General features: G+C 43.6%; 2 protein-coding genes across 3 annotated transcripts in view; one reads left to right on the plus strand and one right to left on the minus strand.

Moving 5' to 3' along the window:
- Positions 1-22,539, plus strand: part of CERKL (ceramide kinase like) — a 287,050-nt gene that overhangs the window by 39,506 nt on the left and 225,005 nt on the right. Inside the window, exon 13 of one of the 2 annotated variants that reach the window (XM_053409590.1) lies at positions 331-967. The exons of the other annotated variant lie outside the window; for it this stretch is intronic. Coding sequence (XP_053265565.1) covers positions 331-412 — 82 coding nt within the window. The 3' untranslated portion in view covers positions 413-967. Of the gene's footprint in view, positions 1-330; positions 968-22,539 lie in introns of those variants that run through there. 2 annotated transcript variants of the gene reach the window in all.
- The window catches only part of ITGA4 (integrin subunit alpha 4), a 51,277-nt gene continuing 31,437 nt past the window's right edge, over positions 2,700-22,539 (minus strand). Inside the window, exons 16-28 of the mRNA XM_053409576.1 lie at positions 22,324-22,473; positions 20,194-20,270; positions 17,434-17,584; positions 17,097-17,195; positions 15,139-15,218; positions 14,682-14,771; positions 10,642-10,732; positions 9,258-9,365; positions 7,970-8,089; positions 5,202-5,321; positions 4,801-4,899; positions 4,275-4,394; positions 2,700-3,098 (exon numbers count right to left, since the gene is read on the minus strand). Coding sequence (XP_053265551.1) covers positions 2,991-3,098; positions 4,275-4,394; positions 4,801-4,899; positions 5,202-5,321; positions 7,970-8,089; positions 9,258-9,365; positions 10,642-10,732; positions 14,682-14,771; positions 15,139-15,218; positions 17,097-17,195; positions 17,434-17,584; positions 20,194-20,270; positions 22,324-22,473 — 1,413 coding nt within the window. The 3' untranslated portion in view covers positions 2,700-2,990. The remainder of the gene's footprint in view (positions 3,099-4,274; positions 4,395-4,800; positions 4,900-5,201; positions 5,322-7,969; positions 8,090-9,257; positions 9,366-10,641; positions 10,733-14,681; positions 14,772-15,138; positions 15,219-17,096; positions 17,196-17,433; positions 17,585-20,193; positions 20,271-22,323; positions 22,474-22,539) is intronic.

Here is a 22,539-nt window from a genome sequence, read left to right on the forward strand (position 1 = left end):
AAGGACAGACTTCAAAATCTCTGTCCTTGAAATTTCACTTGTGCTGTATTTAGTAGTGATGCTACATAGTTCAGAGTCAATTCAGTTTTACCGAGCTTGCTTGCTGAATGAATGACCCATTCTTATTAATTCCATACACAAATATCCCAGGCACTAAGGCAGACCCATATAATCTAGGAAAGTAACTTTATGAGAAATGTTTAGATTGTAATAGGAAGAGGATTTTTAAATTTTCTGTAGTTTATCCTGTGTGTAAATCAGTGCTCAGATAGAATGCCATAGCAATACCGCAGAGAAGTAATGGATTTCCTGTTTTCTTCCTATTACCAGGGTACATCCCCAATTAATTAATCTATATGGCAAGAGTGTTGATGCAGTGGATAATCCAAAAGGATCATGCAGCTGTCTTTAGAAACAATCTAGGAAGAGAAATTATGGATTTTGCTGCTAAATCGAACAACTCAGTTGTATAGGATATGACTGATGCAGATTGAAACCCAAGCTTGGATAAGGCAAATCCCCAACGCATACTTATTTCTGCAGGAAAACTGAATGATTTTTATATACTTGATTGACATTTTTCAGAGAATAAGGAGAGGGGCTGCAGGGATATGCTACAGAGGTAAGGAAGGTGTGGGAGTATGTGGGTTTGTGTGTGCCCTTCACCAGAAGAGAGAGGTTCTGTGGGTTCTGTGGCTGTTTTTCTGCTTCTTTCAAAGCGGCAGTAGGCAGAACATTTAAGCCTCTCCACCTCAGCACACTTTAGGCAGGGTAGCATTCTTCACCCAAGCTCCCATGCATTACTCAGTGAGTCTAGCTTTTCCCATTACTTTTTATGACTTCCATTGTTTCAGTTCTGCAAACCATTCTGCACATTTCAGTATTGCTGGAAAAAGTGTGTTCCATTAAACATTTAAGAAGACTCTTAAACTTTTTGCCATCTTCAGTCCCTCCCTAATGCAAATAATTAAGAAAAATGCTTATTTTTGGATTGTGGCCCTGTGAGAGCCAATTACAGTTGAGTAAACATGTTATAGCATAACTGTACTTGCACCTTTTGGCTGCATTCCTCTGCATGCTTACCTGAGAGTAAATCCACCTGAATACAGTAGGATTTTCTTCTTATTGAATATGATTGCACTGGTAATCTTCAAGGTGGGGGCAAGACAACAAAACTAATTTTTAGTGTAATTACTACTCCTCCTAAGTATTCTGGAATAATTTGACAAATACTTCAAATACAAAAAAGTGAATTTATTGAAGTTGGACTCTGAGCAGTTACAATTGATATGTGGATTTAGTTATTTTTAACTGGCAGAGCATTTTGAACTGACATGGTATCAGATCCTATTTGTATGCAAACTTTTATTGTTATTTTCATAACGACACTTTTATCCTTGTTTGTAAGTTAAATTATGACAACTTTCTAAATATTTGTGCGTCATTGAATTGGTAAAAAATGTAGGTCACTTTTGTGCTATGTTTCAGAGTGTATAATGCTGTTTTAAACTTTGAGGTATACTTTGTGACAGCACAATGATTTGGGGGTTAAAGTGCAGTGTTTCACCTCTGTCTCGAACCCTATTTTAAAAGATGATAATTAAAATATATTGAACAACAAAATCTGCTCTAAATATAATTTCAGACTTCCTTATATAAACCTGCTCTTAAACAAAATAAATAGAATGGAAGGAATACGACTGCTACATTTCCCTGATCAAAGAAGTCAGTGGGAGAAGAATTACTTCAATATAATTTTAATTTGGATGCTCTAATTGGATATATCTACCAAAAAAAATATCTGGCAAACTGGAATCTAAAGACTGCACATTAAAAATATATATATCATAGATTCCTGGTTCGGAAGGTTTTGTTCCATGAACACACAAAGCTTCAGTTCACAGAAGGTGAGCTCCGCATAGGTGTTGGGGCAGCTATCTTGTGAATGGAAACTCCTATTCGCTAAGGATCCTGCAGTCTTGAGTTTCATAAGGGGCAGACCTATCCAAGCTTCTGAAATGCTGGAGAGATGGAAACCTCTCATTTTAGGGGTAGCCAGCAGAAACCCTGAAATGAAGGAGTTTGGGGACAGGGCCATCTCAAAATCCTGTGCTGAATCTCATCCACCATCACCAGGGAAAGCGCCCAGGGCTTGGATTTACAGTGGTACCTTGGGTTACATGCGCTTCAGGTTACAGACTCCACTAACCCAGAAATAGTACCTCAGGTTAAGAACTTTGCTTCAGGATGAGAACAGAAATCGCGCGGCGGCGGTGCAGCAGCAGGAGGCCCCATTAGCTAAAGTGGTGCTTCAGGTTAAGAACAGTTTCAGGTTAAGAATGGACCTGCGGAATGAATTAAGTAACCCGAGGTACCACTGTACTCCTAAACCACTGTCACCTTCAGAAAGTAGATGCTGTGTTGTGGCACAAATATCAACTTCACATGCATATGCTGGGGTATAGAGGAGGGTGAAACAGCTGTGCTCATGTTGCATCTTGGGTCCAGGTTTGCCCTGGAAAAATGCCCTATTTGTTTGTAGCCCTAAAAGTCCACGATAATACGGGAAAGACAAAGGCCATACAGTGATTGTACAGATGACCAAATTCATCTAATTTAGTAGGGTCCCCTTTCATGCTGATGTACATTAGATAACTTAAGCTCTGATGAAGACCGGGGGGGGGGGAATTCAGCTGGGCAGTGGAGCTATGCACTCTTAATTCAAGTATGATTCAACTGGCCAAAATTCGTTTTAGCAAGTAGTAGCTCTTTCATAGTGTTTTCGCTGGTTTTTCTTCATCTTTGGTGGTCTCGCTTATATTTGCCATTTTTCTTCAGACATTCTACGATTTGTATTGTAGGAAGCTGAGAAAGGTGAAATCTTTCTTTTCACTTGGATATATCTGTGGCAAGGATTTATGACATGTCAATTCTTGCAAACGGTGCCTTCGATTTTAAAAAAAATATCCATGTACTATGTAGAAAAACTTTTAATCATTGTCACTGGTGTCCTCTTGTTTGCTGTTTATAAAGCTCCAGCTTTCCCTTCCATTCTGTTCTTGAGGAAGAAGTTTATATTTTCTTGTAAAGAAACCAACCTAGAAGACACAATTTCAGAACCTATGAAGATGATGTTGGCAACTAAAAAATAAAATTTATAATTCTACTATACAGTAGTATCTCCGCTTATCTGTGTGGACAGAGCCCTCTTCCACTGAATTAAAGCAGCCCTGATCACTGCAATTGTCTGTGTAAGCAGAGTCCTCTTCCAAAGCTGAGCTAACTAATCAGTGTTCAAAACTTTCATTGCTCTAGGTGCATTTTGCAACAGGGAATTTCATTCATGCAAGCAGTTTCTGAGCTCTGGGTGCAGTACTACACCTAAGATTTCAGATTAAAACTGCAGAGTGAAAGGAAAGGAGGACCTTTTTCTGCCTCTCCACTTCCAGCTACTCTGTGAAGACTGGAATAGAGACGCTCTTAAGAATATTAGGGGGGTGGGCACGGGAAGGACTAGAGCAGACCATGTGAAAAATGAACATATTTTAGCTGCAGTTCATTCATTTTCAGCTTTGTATTCTTATAAAAAAGTGTGCCTAGACATTCCATTTTTGCGCCTATAACCTAGGTTTAAGGTGCCATTTAGCTCCTAGCTTTCATATCTCAGTTTCTAACACTGTAACTAATGCGTGCCCTCCCCAGATGTTCCTGGACTGCAACTCCCACTGACTGTGGCTAATGGGACATAGAGTCCAACCACAGCTGGAGGGGCCACATGATTTAAACAAAAAGGAAAAATTTAGGGTGACTGTTCAGGAAGTAGCACTATGAGTTTCCAGAAAGCATTCTCTTCAGCGGTTGCCAATAAATAATCACAACAGTGCCAACACAAATGGCACTGTAAACTGCAGAATGTCTGTCATTCATCAAAGGCCATTATTTGGTAAGATAGAAATGAATTTAAGGCTTTGTTGCCTAACTTTACCCCAAAAGTCTGGCTCTGCAGATGTGATAACTTACCATGACTGTTTTAGAAATAAAAGTGGGAGCTTTTCCAGGGAAGAAAAACTTCTCATTCCTTAACCCATGTAATGACCAAAGCCTCCCTCCGATGAAAAAAAGAACTTTTAAAAAAGGAATATAAACGCTGCACTTTAGAATAAATTTGTGGGCAGTGGGGAAGCAAGGGGTGACTCTTCCATTGTGATGAGATCTAGGGGGGAAAAACAGTCCCAAAAGCAAATAGATGTATGAATTAAATCTGCAGTACTTACCTTCCATAAAATATATGCAAGAATCAAAAGCAAAGCAATTCCAACTAGGGAACCCAGTCCAATGAGCAACATTGTTACACTAGGTTTTGGTATTTGGTTATGAAGTCCCTCCAGAATGACCTGCACAAATAAGGAACATCCAGCAGTTAACCATCAAGGATTCTATAGAGACTGTACCAGGTTTCTCCTACACACGAACTTATATGGCTTGTATCCTTCAGGGTGTATAAATTAGACAGTCAGGTTGTGTATCCACAGCAGTGACCAGAGGAGGAACAGCAGCTAGGAGGAGCACAGAAAGAAGAAACACCATGGTGCACTTCCATCAGCACAACCAGATGAACTTTTTTCCAGCTGAAAACAGCTAAGGGTTTGGCGGGTCGCTTAACCATTTTTGTCCCTGTTGTAGCAATGGCTGTGTGTTGATTGTATTTTTACAGACACATCATGGACCACCTGAATGAAGCTCATGTGCGACTGGTCTGAATACTGCTTCCCCAATCAAATGCTGTTTAAAAATACTTACATATGTAGTTTGCTTGTCCTTGTGCAGTTCAATGACTTTAGGATTCTGATCTGCTGAAACACTCGCTTTTACTTCAAATGTAAGTGCAGAAGCTGCATCCTGTTTTTTTAAAAGATAGGTTTATACCACTTGGAGGGAACACGCAAAAGACACTATGAAATATTAAATTGAATTTATAAATATAGGCTCAGGAACCCACTTAGGCCATGCAGGCAATGTTAAGCCCTTTTCAAGTCCCATGGATTTGAGCGGGAGGGAGGAAGAAATTATGCACATGCTTTAGTCCCTGCCACTGAAATTAGTGAGTCTTAAAAACCATTAATGGATTTTGCTCTTTGTGAGGCTTCTGACCCTTGGGTACATGCATTTAATTATGATTATTCAAAGATGAAAATATTTACCATATTCAACACTGAAGGAGTTGCTTCCAGCTGAACGTGAACAGTTGCTTCTTTCCCGTTTTCCATGTTTCCAAAATTGCAAAATATTTGCAAACAGAGTGAGTCATCTTTCATACAGTACTTCAGAAGAAAGAGAAAAATTGTATGAGATGCAACTTATACACAGCTATTAATTTTTTTAAAAAAATTTAAACTGACCAGCCTTATGCAGGGATTAACAAGTTTCTCTGAGCGATTGTCACAGTTTCAGAGACATTTGGAGGCTATAATTCTTTCTGCTTCTGTTACTCTGGAGCTTGCTTGGAAAAGTTTCAGCAACGACTTGCCTGCTTATGCTGTTTCTCATAAAAGGCTACCAGTAATGTTGTTCATTGTTCTAAATCTTTCCGCACTATTTCTCTTGCTAGCTTGCTAGAATATAGCTTTTTTAGATGCATCCACAAATGTGGTTTTGTCATTTTTATCTATCCCCACAAAGCTGGATTTTCTCCTGGTCATATCTGATGGTGATGGGGTTGAACATGAGACCTTCTGCTTGCACAGCAGATGATCTACCACTAAGCTTCCCTCCTTCCCAGGGATTTCAGTGTTTTGGTAAACTTCTGATGAAGGCCTCATCCACACATAAGGTTCTCCATCTCCTAAAATCGTGGTTTGGAGACTGAATACAACACACATTCCTCTTCCCCTCCCCTGGAGCTAACCATGGTTAGCTTTGAAGCAAAGTTTGCAACCAAAGTTATAAAAGTTGGTTTACATATTCTGATATTCTGATTACACCTCCTTAAAGGGGAGAAGTGGGGAACTTACGCATGGAAGAAGAGGCAGTGTGATTTCTTAACCATAGTTGGGCTGATTTAGACACCAACTTTCTGATCTTTCTCACAAAACATTTCTGAAGCACCAGGGGTTATGCCAAAAGTGCCTCAGACATGGATGCCCCAGTGTTGGCTTAATTTTGAAACACCAGTTTAATGAATATTGCAAATGCCAAGCCATTTATGGTAGATACATTACATTTACTGTTTGGCCACGTAGGGAAACTTGGCTACATGGAGTTTGAGTGCTTCCTTCGCTTTGCACCAGAGGTGGGAACCAGACCCATCACATTCACTGAGGAAGCTAAAAGCATGGGTACTGTTAAGATGTGGATGCAGGGATTGGAAACAGAATAGCCACACAGGGGGCTTTCCAGACAGGCAGCAGATGAGCCAGGACTACCCAGAGTCCCTTGCTACAGCATTTTAAGGACTATTGTCAAGAGAGACACAGACCTGCCTTCCTGCCATTGCCAGCTACTGCAGATATCTGGAGGGATGTTACTTTTAGAGGATAAACAGGGAACATATGGACAGCAACATGATTTTAGATATTACGGCATGTCCCTACATGGCAGTTACTAAAGCCCCAAATATGACTGAGTTTTTCAGTATATTTATATAGCCAAAGTGGCTGGCAGGCCTGCAGCTTTAAAAACCACTTAAATGCAAAAAGCAAAACATGCAGAAATCAGCAACCAAGGATTTTTAAAACTTGTTTATGTGTTGATTACATCTTCCTTTAAAAAAAAAAGAAAAAAGGTGTCACAAAAGGTTAAAGGTAAAGGTACCCCTGACCATTAGGTCCAGTTGCAGACGACTCTGGGGTTGCGGCGCTCATCTCGCTCTATAGGCCGAGGGAGCCAGTGTTTGTCTGCAGACAGCTTCCAGGTCATGTGGCCAGTATGACTAAGCCACTTCTGGCGAACCAGAGCAGCGCACGGAAACGCCATTTACCTTCCCGCTGGAGCGGTACCTATTTATCTACTTGCATTTTGACGTGCTTTTGAATGCTAGGTGGGCAGGAGCTAGGACCGAACAACGGGAGCTCACCCTGTCACGGGGATTCGAACTGCCGACCTTCTGATCAGCAAACCCTAGGCTCTGAGGTTTAGACCACAGCACTGCCCGCATCACAAAAGATTAGGAAGTTCAATATTCTACAGTTCCAGCATACCATTTACAGGGTCTGAGTAAACTCTATCTGGCTCTCACCACTCTGAAGGCATTAATTACATGTATGACCAACTTGCGATGTTTTGAGAAATCTTGATTTCAATCCTTAATTGATTTTAAAATGCGTCAAAAGGAGGCTCTTCTCATTTTGTTAATTCTTTTCACGGCTCAGATTCCCCATCTGCAGCTACTGAAGTATAAGCACCATCTTTTCTTATTGTGTGGAATAGGAAGTCATAATGGGTTGGATCCAGAGTGTCCCCTCCTGCAAATAGAAGGGACTGAGATCCAGGAAAGGAGGAACAAGGTGGGAAATTACCGTATTTTTTGCTCTAGAAGACTCACTTTTTCCCTCCTAAAAAGTAAGGGGAAATGTGTGTGCATCTTATGGAGCGAATGCAGGCTGCACAGCTATCCCAGAAGCCAGAACAGCAAGAGGGATTGCTGCTTTCACTGCGTAGCGATCCCTCTTGCTGTTCTGGCTTCTGAGATTCAGAAATTATTTTTCTTGTTTTCCTCCTCCAAAAACTAGGTGTGTCTTGTGGTCTGGTGCATCTTATAGAGCGAAAAATACGTTATTTTTACCAATTCCCCCTCCCCTCTGCAGCCCCTTCCTCAAATCTTCTACAACAGCTTTAAAGGGGCTACAGGGATGCAAGAGACAATGTCTTCCTCTTCCATTGGTAGCATCACATGAATGGATTCTGCTCATGGACATTCTGGATTCAAACCCATCTCTCTAACAAAATTGATTGAATAAAATCAAGAAATTACCAGCCCCCTCTTATCAAGCTTCGTAAAGAATGTAATGAGATCTTGCAATATATTTCCATTTGTCTCCGGCAGAGTGCAGTCTCTTATATACTTCTTGTATGTACAGTTTCCATCAGTCGTCTAAAAAAGGAACAAAAGCAAAATTAGATTGTAGTTTCTAAACCTTGGGTGGTATTCCACACTAGTCCTACTCAAGAGTAGACTCACTGACATTAATGGACATGGCTAACATATTCATTTATTCCAATAGGCCTTCTCTGAGTTGAATTACTGCCCCTTGTGCACACCTTTACTCTATAAACACATTTAAGCTGCAATCCTAACCCTGTCTGCTCATAAACCCTACTGAAGTCATTGGAGTAAACCACATTGTTTTTAATAGTCCTTTAAATAATAGAATCATGGAATTGTAGGGTTGGAAGGGACCCAGAGGGTCATCCAGTCCAACCCTGTGCAATACAGGAATCTCAACTAAAGCATAAGTTTTAATACAGATAGCTTTGGGGAGAGAGAGAGAGAGAATGGGTCCAGCATGTAACCTTTTGGTAAAGGTAAAGGTACCTCTGACCATTAGGTCCAGTCGTGACTGACTCTGGGGTTGTGGCGCTCATCTCGCTTTATTGGCCGAGGGAGCCGGCGTACAGCTTCCAGGTCACGTGGCCAGCATGACTAAGCCGCTTCTGGCGAACCAGAGCAGGGCACAGAAACGCCGTTTACCTTCCCACCGGAGCCGTACCTATTTATCTACTTGCACTTTGACGTGCTTTCGAACTGCTGGGTTGGCAGGAGCAGAGACCGGAGCAATGGGAGTTCACCCCGTCGCGGGGATTCGAACCGCCAACCTTCTGATCGGCAAAGTCCTAGGTTCTGTGGTTTAACCCACAGCGCCACCTGCGTCCCCATCTTTCCCTCAAACTATGCTGAAGGGAGGTGGGCTTGTAAATAAATGTAGGGCCAAACTAGCTGATATGTGGGCTCTGTGCCACCGCAGATAATAGGGATGAGGCAGCTGGAGGAGAATTTTCAGTCCTTACTGGTGGAATTTAAAACAACTATTTACCAAGCTGTGTTTTATGGCTATGGAAAGGACACAAAGTGGATGGACACCACTGGATGACTCAGGATGTCTGACGCATGCAGATCTTTGTACCTGTACATCTGACATGAAAGGTGCCTTGTGTGACACAGCAGCCCAGTCTCTACTGGTTACACAGCTGCAAACCTCTCAGTATTTTACTGCTTTGATACAACCTTCCTACTTGCCATACATAGAGTAAACCAGGCATACCTGGACATCCAGAATATTAAACAACTTGATTTCTCTGGGAACAAAAGAATTGGGTATCTGTATCACCAGGTTTACACCAGGAGCCATACTTAGTCCCGGATTGCTGACCTAAGGAGTAAAGAACACAATTATGGCAGAATCTCATCTGAAACTGGAAATCAAACCAGACTCTTAACTTACATAATACCTGCTATTTTTGCTCTCTGAAACACAAACGTTTGAAAGATATGTTCACGTATCCAGGTTTTATATTAAAAGGCTTATATATCTTATGTTTCAAATCATTTTTAAAGGAGGTGATCCATCATAAGACTTCCAGAAATGAGGTAAATTTGAAGTAGAAATGATGATCAGAGATTATACAAGTAGGAGTAGCGGCCTGCGACAAAATGTTGCTGTTTGAAAGTGCTGTTCAAGATTCCAGCTACTCTGTGTGTCTCTCCTCCCCGCCACTCCCAGTTTTCCTCCCTCCTACAATAGCCCGTCAGCATTCTGTACCTACTGCTCTGGACTTCTTTTTGGAAGGAGAAAAATTAGGAGGTGCAATGGACACACTACTGTCACAACACAGCTACATTACATTCTTTAATGTCTCCATTGAGGCCTTGTGGACAATGTTTGCCCCTGTAAAGCAGGAAGCAACCTTTTCAGAAGTGACCTTTGGGAAGAAGGGTGGCACAAAATTCAATAATTATTAATGCACCTCACGCTTAATGCGTCATATCACTCTACTCAGTGTAGGAAGTTAAGGTTGGGCCTGTTAAAAATCCAAAGGGTTAAGGAGCTGTTTAGGGAAGGAATCCAGAGGGCGAGGTGGGAGGGGGGGTGAGCAGAGATCCACTTAGTGGCAGTAGTGAGCAGGAAGAGGTTTGGCTGGTTTGCTTGCCTTCTTTCCCTCTCATGGTGCAGGGGCTACAACTCGTCTTGTCACAATATATATTCTATTTTTCTCGCTATCTCAGAATTAAATTATTCTGGGGCTATATAGGAGTCCACACACCCCTTTGAAGCTCCCCCCTGCAGAATTATTCTGTGTTTTGCTCAGTGCAAATGTGGCCTTTTCAACCATCATATTTGTAACTGGAATAATGGCAAAACTGCATGTTTTTATTACTTAACCTTAGAAAGCAACTTTGACAGAACAGTTAATTTTTCATCTGGGGAACTAGTGAAGGAATTGTGTTCCAAGAATAGTCCAAAGAGATATAATTGAAAGAGGCACTGCAGGTATAGCCTTATTGGCTCAGAGAGTGTCTAGCTTTATTGAAATCAGCTTAACCTACAAGGAAAAGCCCCCCCCCCCCAGTGAAGTGATAAATTTCATTTAATTCACTTTTCAAAAGTGCCAAGAACAGAAAATGTGTCTGTAAGAAATATCTCTTACATGGAAAGTGAAGTTTATCGTCTCCTTTATGCAGGTAACTGGTGAATTTTCCTCACTGGGTCCATAAACAAATGATGATGGAGATACAGATCTACAAAAAGTGTTTCCCAAAGAAATGATAGAAAATAAATCTTGATGAAATCATTACCAGTGCATCCATTGTCAATTAGCTTCCTTAAGTACCGCTTGCTACACATCTGGAATCCCAGGTCATCAGAATGAAGTCAGCTCACAGGCAGTCTAATTCTAGTTATAGTAGCTGCCTGCAATAGGGACGTGGGTGGCACTGTGGGTTAAACCACAGAGCCTAGGACTTGCCGATCAGAAGGTTGGCAGTTCGAATCCCTGCAACAGGGTGAGCTCCCATTCCTCAGTCCCTGCTCCTGCCAACCTAGCAGTTCAAAAGCACGTCAAAGTGCAAGTAGATAAATAGGTAGTGCAAGTAGATAAATAGGTGCCACTCCGGCGGGAAGGTAAACGGCGTTTCTGTGCGCTGCTCTGGTTCGCCAGAAGCGGCTTAGTCATGCTGGCCACATGACCCAGAAGCTGTACGCCGGCTCCCTTGGCCAATAAAGTGAGATGAGCGCTGCAACCCCAGAGTCGGTCACAACTGGACCTAATGGTTGGGGGTCCCTTTACCTTTAGCTGCCTGCAAGAGGCAAGTATAACAGGATCTCCAACTCTAGGATGGCAGGCTCTTCTGCCAACTGTGCCGAGGGAGTTGGGCACAGCTGGTTTTTATGCACTGCTCACTGACTGGGCAGGCAAGCAGGCAATCCCGCTCAGCCAGTGATGCACTGACCAATTGAGGGAGGCTCCGACTGACCTGTTTAAACTTACCGTATTTTTCGCTCGATAACACGCACCTGACCATAACACGCACATAGTTTTTAGAGGAGGAAAACAAGAAAAAAAAATTCTGAATGAAACAGTGGATGTATCATTTTTGTGCTTCATGCTGCGGCCACAGACATGTGATTTGACGGTGAGTTTGGGGTAGCCCAATGCAAAGATCCTGAGGATCCATGTGGATCCATGCTTTGTAACCACGTTTTTGTACCATTGCAGCCCCAGGCAACAGTGGGTGCGTGATTTTTTTGGTGCAGGCTGTAGCCATGGACATGCTATGTGATCTGATGGTGAATTTGGGGTGACCCAATGCAAAGATCCTGAGGATCCATGTGGATCCATGCTTTGTAACCATGTTTTTGCACCATTGCAGCCCTGTTTTTGCATCAGATCATTGCTATGTGATCTGATGGTGAATTTGGGGTGACCCAATGCAAAGATCCTGAGGATCCATGTGGATCCATGCTTTGTAACCACGTTTTTGTACCATTGCAGCCCCAGGCAACAGTGGGTGCGTGATTTTTTTTGGTGCAAGCTGTAGCCATGGACATGCTATGTGATCTGATGGTGAATTTGGGGTGACCCAATGCAAAGATCCTGAGGATCCATGTGGATCCATGCTTTGTAACCACGTTTTTGTACCATTGCAGCCCCAGGCAACAGTGGGTGCGTGATTTTTTTGGTGCAGGCTGTAGCCATGGACATGCTATGTGATCTGATGGTGAATTTGGGGTGACCCAATGCAAAGATCCTGAGGATCCATGTGGATCCATGCTTTGTAACCATGTTTTTGCACCATTGCAGCCCTGTTTTTGCATCAGATCATTGCTATGTGATCTGATGGTGAATTTGGGGTGACCCAATGCAAAGATCCTGAGGATCCATGTGGATCCATGCTTTGTAACCACGTTTTTGTACCATTGCAGCCCCAGGCAACAGTGGGTGCGTGATTTTTTTTGGTGCAAGCTGTAGCCATGGACATGCTATGTGATCTGATGGTGAATTTGGGGTGACCCAATGCAAAGATCCTGAGGATCCATGTGGATCCATGCTTTGTAACCACGTTTTTGTACCATTGCAGCCCCAGGCAACAGTGGGTGTGTGATTTTTTTGGTGCAGGCTGTAGCCATGGACATGCTATGTGATCTGATGGTGAATTTGGGGTGACCCAATGCAAAGATCCTGAGGATCCATGTGGATCCATGCTTTGTAACCACGTTTTTGCACCATTGCAGCCCTGTTTTTGCATCAGATCATTGCTATGTGATCTGATGGTGAATTTGGGGTGACCCAATGCAAAGATCCTGAGGATCCATGTGGATCCGTGCTTTGTAACCATGTTTTTGCACCGTTGCAGCCCTGTTTTTGCATCAGATCATTGCTATGTGATCTGATGGTGAATTTGGGGTGACTCAATGCAAAGATCCTGAGGATCCATGTGGATCCGTGATTGGAACCACGTTTTAAGTAGGGAGGGAAGGAAAAACATAGAAAGGATAAGGAGCGGCGAAAGGGGTGTGCAGAGAGGCAGCTGGCTAAGAATGCAGGAGAGGGGTTTTACCGGAGGGAGGAAAGGAAGGCAAAAGTCCCCCCCACACACAAGCCAGCCAGCTCTCTCTCCCCCCCCCCAACCTGCATGTTGCCTGCGAGTCCCAGACGCACTGAGAGGAATTAGAAGGCAATACGCTCTGCTTTCCACTCTGCTTGCTTGGAGGGGAGGGGTTTTCTCTGCTCTTTGTTCCGTTTGAGCAAACACAGTAAGGAAACAGAAGCAGGTGGGCAGTAAGACCCTGAGGCAGAGCTTCCTCCTTTCAAGGCTTCCCTTCTCCGGACGATTTGATATTTGCCTGATTTTTGCCTTCACTCGCGCTTGTCAGCTCCAGGGACCACACATTCGCTCAATAACACGCACAGACATTTCCCCTTACTTTTTAGGAGAAAAAATCTGCGTGTAATAGAGGGAAAAATACGGTAGTTTTTTGGCAGGCAAGCCCACTCTGCAGCCCAATCAGCTGGGGAAATCCCCCAAATTGCCAGCTGGACACATGTGCCCTGGCTAGCATGGATGGCCACAGAATGCAAGGGGCCGCAACCTCCGCCCCACCCGGGAAAGGGGGTAAGCAGCCATTCTCTACACTGGATGGTGGTGCCTCTCTAGGATTTCAAAGAGAATTCTTTTCCTGCCCTACCTGGAGATGCCGGTGACTGAACTGGAGGCCTTCTGGATGTTCTACCATCCAGTCTTTCTTCCCTTTCAGAAACCCTCTGGTCCCTCTACTTACAGAGGCTTCCTGTTTCAACTGCATTCCATCACCCATATCTGCCCTTGTTTGTTAAGAGTACCCCATCTCCCAAATAGCTCAATATTCTAAGCTCTTCTGAGAGTTTCTAAGCCACGAAAAGATAACAAGATTGCAGAAACACTGACAGTGAAATCCTAAAGGCATGGAAATGATGTGGGAGATGGAAGTCAAACAGAACTATGCATAAGAACTAGTTAGCACATGAAGGGGTTAAGACTCAGTACATGAAGGGGTTCATAGACTCAGTTAAGTCATGCTCCCTGTTCTCTGATGAGAGAGGAAGCGAAGCCTCTTCTTGTTCCTTCTCTCTCCGTGCCATGTAACTGACCAAGGCAGATATGGCAAAGCTTTGTAATAAGCTTAAAATACATGTTTGAAACCATATTTCTGCATTTTCTACCGGAGAGTATTCTGCCCATGTTCTCCTTGCTTCTGCTTAAATAAATTCATGAACAAGACCTTTGAATCTATAAGTAAAGCATTTTTAAACTTACTTAACACTGTGTGGTTTGCTCATTGCAAGAGGGGTAGAAATAGAGGAGCGCTTTGCAAGTAGACTAAATGGGTTATGCAAAAGGTTTAACAGCCTACACTCCTTAGGCTTCACTGTGCTGCTTGACTAAGTGAGTTTAAATTCTGCCCATTGGGACTCTCTCCTGCTGAAGAGTCTGCTGAGCCCCACATTTTGAATCCAGGCACCCAGCCAATCATTTTGTTATTCAGCCCTCACACATGGGGGCCACAGGGATTCATATTTTGCTCCCAGAAATATGAAGGTGGTTTAAACCACCTTATCCAAAAACCTGCTGGACTCTAGAAAGGGTTCATGCTGTCTTCCTCAAAACCCTTATCAGCTCTAGATACACACTTGAACATTCATTAGCTTACCCATGAACACTCAGCTCAACCTCGTGCTTCTGAGGCAATGTTAAAATTAGGCTGTTATCCAACAATATGTCAGTGCCCAGTTCGTTTTCACTATGGGAGGAAACAAAGATTACAGTGTATCACAACACATGCACAACACACAAGATCAGGTTTGGTTAGATAAAGTTTTCTGAACTACACACTTGGTATCACTAAGAGAGAGCATGAGCCAACTCAAGAAGTCCTATTGGTCTGAGTGAAAGAGTTAAGCACATTTCCACTGCAATTTACCTAAAGTCTTATTTTTGCAACCAAACTACTAAAAACAGGTTTTATTTGGTTTCTGTTACGACTTTTGCACATTATGTAATATATGCTTTCCATGCTTCAGCAACTCCTTGTATAATTCCCAGTTCTGTCATTCAAATGCAGAGACAATATTAGTCTAAAACGGCAATCTGTAGCAAACAGCACTTACCAGGTTGCATTAATGCTGATGCTGAGGTCATCTCCCGCCCTGCTAAGTGAGCTTGCATCCAACCCAAAACTGAAATCCATCTGTGGAGTAAATGAAATGCTTTAGGGTTTAAACGAAAGCATCTGTATTCTATCAGCAAGCATACTATATTAGTAATATCAGTAGAAATTATATTATTGGCGTTTGAACTGCATGCTGCCTTTGTAACTCATTTAATCATCAGCCCAGTCTTCAATGCACCCGCTGGGAAATGGGTACTACTGAATTCGTTTCCTAGTAAGTGTGCTTAGAATAATTGTTATCTTCAGTCTGACTTGCTGTCCAGGCAAGCTGCATTTTTCGTGGCTCATCCATTCCAAATACCTATTTGATCAAGTCCACAGCACATGGTAAACCAGGAGTGGTAAGCCACCACATTTTAGGCCAGAACTGGCCTGCAGAGGGTTTTCTTGCTTTTGTTTAAACTGCCCCACCACCAGCACCCATTTCACCACTGGCAGCAGTGCTGAATGCCTCTCCTCTTCCTGCTGCTACTGAAAAAAGATGAGGGCACTTAGAGAAATGATTTGTTCAGCTGTTTCCCAAGTGCTGGTGATGGCCAAGCTCTCTGGAAACATCAGAGCACTCCAATCGACTCTGAGTGACAGTACTGAGAAGCGGGAGGTACTTTGTTCAGCACTGCTGCTGATGGCAAATTGGGCTGGGTGAGGGGACAACATTGTGGCTACTGTTTTAAACTTCTCTACCCAGCCTGGGACACGGGTGGCACTGTGGGTTAAACCACTGAGCCTAGGACTTGCCGATCAGAAGGTCAGCGGTTCGAATCCCCACGACGGGGTGAGCTCCTGTTGTTTGGTCCCTGCTCCTGCCAACCTAGCAGTTCGAAAGCACTTCAAAGTGCAAGTAGATAAATAGGTACCGCTCCGGCGGGAAGGTAAACGGCGTTTCCGTGCGCTGCTCTGGTTCACCAGAAGTGGCTTAGTCATGCTGGCCACATGACCCGGAATCTGTATGCCAGCTCCCTCGGCCAATAAAGCGAGATGAGCGCCACAACCCCAGAGTCGGCCACGACTGGACCTAATGGTCAGGGGTCCCTTTACCTTTACCTTTACCTACCCAGGCTAGGAACGTGAGGAGGAGGAAAACTCCACTTCTGTTCTGCTGATGTGCACAATACAGTCGAGATGCTAGGGGAGGCTTTGTGCCTGTCCACACACCTCTGTGTGTGCATGCCCATGTAATGTGTGTGAGCTGAGTGTGTAACATGTGGTGTGTCTTCAAGAGTGTGTTGTGGAGTGGCCACACCCACTTCTGATCACAGCCACCACTGGCACTTAGCCGTGGGAGAGGTTTGTGCAAGGGTGAGTGAAGCCCTCAGGCCAAAATAGTTTAAGAATCTCCCTGGCAAACAATCCCCAAAGTACTACATATGCTGCCAGAATCCTATTGACTGCCATGCTTGTCACCCATAAATGCTTCATTTTGACATTGCCAGCTTGTCTACAGTTTTTAGTTCTCCAAAGAACTCTGTTTCCAGAGAGGTGTGAGCTCTGGGATAGATAGTAGAGCATGAGACTCTTAATCTCAGGGTTGTGGGTTCAAGCCTCATGTTGGGCAAAATATTCCTGCATCGCAGGGGGTTGGGTGATCCCAGTGGTCCCTTCCATGTCTATGATTCTATTTTCAAATGTGTGCTGACACAGATCCTAACTGCAAGGCTATTTGTTAATCATCAAAAGGGCAGTTAAGAAAAACACATGCATGAGTCTATTCAATTGCCATGGGACATAAGGTGTGTTCTTTGGTGTAAGTTAGCTCCAGTCAGCATGGCCAGTCAGGGATATAATGGGAGTTTTAGTTCAACTTCATCTGGAGGGTCATAAGTTCCCCACCCCAATGTAAATGATGCCAAAGAAAGTAAAAAAACTAAAATTAAAAAAGTTGATATTTAATATTACCTTTGACAGGTGATCTACATATAAATGCCCCACACTGCAGTCAAGTCTCACCGCATGACTTTCTGTTTCTGACACTTCACAATGTATTTGGGCTTCCTCCTGTGGTAACAATGTACAAGAAGCAGCTGACAAAGGAATATGGATGTTTTGCAAAAGTACATATTAAAAAACAACAACCATGTTCTGAGAGACCAACGTAACAAGGTAATGGAGAGCTGCAATGGGATATCATTACATTTTTGTAGAAAGAAGCCATTGGTCGCTCAAGTCTGGATAGAGACTGGTGCTGGGTGTGTTTATTATTTTTCTGATGAAAACTGATCCCCTCCTTTCTTACCTGCTGTAGAATTTTGGTGAAATAAAGCCCTTTGGGGAGCTGGATATGGAGGGCAGTTGTATAGGCATCATCGCCAGCATTGTACAAGGTAACATTCAACATCAGTACCCTCGTACTTCCCACTACAAGGTAGGGCTTCTTTTCATGAGGCCTGTTGGAAATGAAAAGACTGATTTTGACTTAATTTCAAATGTTACTCAAGAACAAGAGGCTTGTACAAGCTCAGGCTTTCCTCCAAAGTGCCAAGCCATACACGGGAAGCCTGTGTCCCTCCCCAGATGTCGCTGGGATCCCAACTCCCATCAACCCTTTGAGGAGATTTCACCCCTCCCATTGCAAGAATCTGCTGATTTTCTAGAGAGGAGGGGGCAGATTGTGCTCCAGTACTTATTCCGCTCCAGCCTCACTTCAAAGGGGGAGACTGAGTGTTATCTCTGTGTAGATAAGGTCGCTGCAGAAAGCAGCTGTAACACTCAGTGCAGTCCAGCGTCTCCATTTGTATATAGTTTGTATAGTACAGTGAATAAAAGAAGATATTCTTCAGCGCTGGCGTCCAAGTGATTTGTGCTCTGCTATACTCTGCTGTGCACGGCTGTCTTCTGGAAGTGAGTTTGGTGCTCACAGCTCTGAGTTGTGAGTCCACAGCACTTAGACCTGTTCCTGCAGAAGAAGGTCTCTGGAAGTGCTACCCCAGCTCGCCTGGCCCAGTCGGGGCTGACGTGGTTGAGCCCAGTTGGTGGCACTGGCTCAAAGGCGAAGCTGACACCCTTGACCTTTGGCCATGCTGGCTGGGGATGCTGGGAGTTGGAGTCTAGCATCATCTGAAGGATCACAAGGTCCCTTTCTGCTATTATAAGCTCACAGCTGGGAAATAACTCCACTGGAGGAACTGCTATTTTCTCCTAGGAGAGTAAACCAACTCTTCCAAAATAAATCTGCTACACAAGACTACTTCAGGATGTTTAGGCCTATGGGTTCAGAAAGCACCTGCTCTGTACAAAAATGAGATTTGATCACTTTTGCTGGTTCTCCCTCCAGGACACCTTAGCTGTCTGTTGCCCACACGTTTAGCCCCGTTCTCCAATGCCATGTCCTCTTTTCAACAGCTGTGTGTCACTGCAGTGTTGTCTGTCAAGAAAGCCCAACTGATCAGCTCCTTACCACACGTAGGGGCTTTCACACAATCAGGACACCTGGCCAGGCAGTTGTCCCTTGGACGTGAACAGCTAACACCTGGGCAGGGCTTATGTCATTTTGCCAAGTGGTGACAAAAAATTTACCCCAGAATTTTACACAAAGAAGGACCAAAGAGATCTGATGAAGCCCGCTGGACCTGGCACCATCTCTCACCCTGACCTATCTCACAGGGCTGTTGGGGCATAAAGTTTCCTTCAGTGGATGGGTGGACAACCACACATGCCATTTTTAGCTCCTTGGAAGGAAGGATGGCAGGATAAAAATGGCCATCTCTCCTAAGGTAATGTCTTCTTGAGGGACCTTGGTCATCTGCATCTTCCTACGAAAGGGGAAGCACCATTCTATCACATACAAATGTGTAGCAAAATAGACATCTTTATGGACTCTGTTGTCCTATGACCTGGTGGTGGGCATTTTACTATTCCCTGTCTGATCAAGGGGGTGTGGGGCATGATTGTCCTTACCACTTGGCAAGCCTAGATGACCTAGCAAGTGCTTTTACACAAAACATCTCTATTGTAGCTTTTGTGCTGATTGTAATTGCTCTGTCTCATATTGTTAGCAATGACTGCCTTATTTGCTTCCTTTTTGCGTTTTCACTTTAAAAAAGAAAATAAAAGCACATGGCTAGGTGTGTCTGTGCTTAATGCTGTTTTTATGGCCACCTTATGCTGCACACAAGCTCTCATCTTATAAACTCCGAGTCAAGGTTAATATATAGACAGGACTCCTGCACGTGAGTGAGCATGTCTAGCTTGCATTCCTCCTGGTGTTCTCTAATCACGTTAACAAGCAAAAAAAAAAAGATTCCTAAGAGGATTTAAAAAGTAAACTTCAATTTGACATTAAAGTTTAATTAAGACTTGCAGAAGAGCTGCCTTGAAATAGACATTTATCAAATATATTGGCTCGAGACCAACACATTAGTCAATGAACACCTTGGGGAGGCAAGCTGGCACTTCGGCAGGCAGCAAAAGGTAGAAGCTCTGCGTAAGAAGCTAAGTTTCAAATTAAGGAGAAACACACAACTGTTAACATTCCAGTGGCTGGATCTTGGGGTTACAGTATGCTTCCAAGTTAAATAATGGGGTGTTCTTCCCTTTCCTATTGTGTGTGATGCTGTGTTTTGCTTCATTGCCAGTGTGCCACCAAAGCTGGAAAGGGGAGCCTGGACAAAAGGAGATGGCCAGTGTGGAGTATGATATTTGCACATATAACGAAATCACCAGGTGCATATCTGGGAATGTGAGAAAGCTGAACTAGACTTTTCACTAGTAATCATAGTGTGTGTGTATATATATCACACTAAGCAGTGCAGGAGCCCATTTTTATGGAGATATATCAATGTCCATAAAAGTTCTCATCCGTACAAATGTACAGAACACTGCAACACAAATTGCTGAAAAGGGTTCTTCATGATGTGGCATATTGTGCAATGCAAAGAGAAGTATATATACCACTTTGAGCTCCTTGGAAGTGAGGTGCGACATAAGTGTAATAATTAAATAAATAAAGCATATCCAGCCTTTTTTTTTTACCGCATAGAAACCACTAGTTACTTACCTGGGGAATGCAAGTTTTCCAGAAACTTGCAAGTTAGCAGAGCAATTTTCTTGAGAGCAAAATCTTGCAAACATGAACTATAAAAGAGGAAAACAGCAATTATTTAGGGTCAAATACAATACCATATCCATACATATTCAGAAGTAAATCCCTTTTCACTCTGAAACTCAGACTGTTAATTTAAAACAGTATTTTACTGGCTGGTCCTCACTCCTCTCTCTCATTCTTTACACACGTCTAGTACCTTCCACTGTTGTCAACAACAACAAAGCGTGAGACCCAAAAGGAAACAGCTCTTTCTAGGCAACCCCTCAACAGATACCTCTGGGAGGCTCCTAACACAACATCAGCCTACACAACATATACATGGTATTACCAACCATAAAAAGAGACTGCAAAAGGCCCCTCTAACCCCATCTTCTGTTTTCACCATGGTCACTATAAGCAGGACCCAAATGCAACAGCAATCTCCTCACTTGTGATTCCCACTGAATAATACACTGTCAGTGGACTGATGTAGTCCAGGAAAATTTTTATTTGATTTTTTCCAGACTGGCTTGATGCTAACTAAGATGCTTCATGAGGTGTGGAAACAAATCCATTTGACCTTTCATCACAACAGTATTTGCTGAGGGAAACATTTATTAATTTGAAGGGGTTTATTAGGCTCTTAAACACTGCATTGGAGCACTTAAAATTAGATCAGGGAATGTACATATTTGCCCGGATCCGGAAAACTATGCCAGCAGCAGAAGGCTGTGCACACACACATGCACACACATGCACGCACACTTATGAATTAACTGCTATTCAAAGTTTCGTACAGAGCAAGGGGAATAGTTTATTCCAGGGGTCAGCAAACTACGGTCCCCGAGCCGGATCAGGCCCGGCAGGCTTCTAAATCTGGCCTGGCCATTTAAGAACCCGCCGTGAAGCCAAGACTCCCAGCAAAGGCGATGGGAGGAAGAGGCTGAGCAGCGGCGGCTCTGCCTTTCAAACGCCATGCCTGGTTTACCTCAGCGCGGGGACATCTCTGCCAATCAAACACCATGCCTGGTTTACCTCAGGATGGGGTGGGGACGTCTCTGCCAATCAAATGCTGTGCTGTGCTGAGGTAAACCAGGTGTGGCGTTTGATTGGCAGAGACATCCCCGTGCTGCACTGAGGTAAACCAGGCGCAGCGTTTGATTGGCAGAGCTGCTGCCGCTTGGCCTCTTCCTCCCCCTGCCGCCCTGGTGCTCCTGTGGCTGCTCCCGCTCTGTGTCCCCATGAGTGGGGCAGCAGCTGCGTTCCTGGAGGAGGACAGCCGGCCTGGGCTAGGGCTCAGTGGGGGCACAGCTGCCGCGCTCCCATTGGCGGCTGACGTGATGGTGGAGGACGATGAGGCTGGCGGCGAAGTGGCCCATGCGGTGGCCTTCACCTCCGGGGAGCAGGAGGACGAAAGGGCAGAAACACCCACATGGGGTGGCAGCTGCAGGTAAGGCACCAGCTTGTCCTTCCCATCCAGCCCCCAACAGTGTCTGAGGGACAGTGAACCAGCCCCCTGGGGGCCATAGTTTGCTAACCCCTGGTTTACTCTCATGGGTCTGTATCCATAGGACTGGCTTCACAAGTAATATTTCTGAAGCCATTCTCTCTAGGCTAAAAATGTGTCTCAAACTGACTGTAATTGATTTGTATGAAGGATGCTACGATTTAAAAACAGATACTGAATGTACCTTTGCAAAATATTTCGATAAAAACATTTTTTAAAAAAACAAACGAAGACGGCCGTCTTAAAAGTAGCATTTATTAGATGAACACACAGTGCAAGCTGCTTAAATCTAGACCATTCATTTATTTAATAAATTCATACTCCACACCTCCAATTCTCAAGGACTGCTACAGTGGCCCCAAAAATACATAAATACAAAACATAAACATAGGGGGGAAACAACATACACACAAATGCAATTGAAAACTTATTTTGCAACTCAACTGTTTTTACTTATTTTAAGTTGTCCAGAAAACTTTACATTACAGAGGGGCATATAAATGTTGGAGGAAAAACAAATAGCAATAAGTATGCAAAAAACAACAACAACCCCTGTTTCAGGTGCAAATATGCTACTTTTGCAAACACAAACATACCTTGCTGCGTATGACATCATCCTCAGTTCGTTGTTGAAGAACTGGCTGGAGTGGTGGGAGTTCATCTGAACTTTGATTCTTTAGAACGTTCTCTCCGAGGTGGTAGGTGGCTTCAACATGTATAGGAGTCAAGATATCCCTCACATTTTTCTACGGAAATTGGAAACCTAATGAGTTAACAACATAAAAACACACACGTGTGCATGTAAAGAAAAC

The sequence above is a fragment of the Podarcis raffonei genome, chromosome 1 (assembly GCF_027172205.1).
Source record: "Podarcis raffonei isolate rPodRaf1 chromosome 1, rPodRaf1.pri, whole genome shotgun sequence".
Taxonomy (NCBI): domain Eukaryota; kingdom Metazoa; phylum Chordata; class Lepidosauria; order Squamata; family Lacertidae; genus Podarcis; species Podarcis raffonei.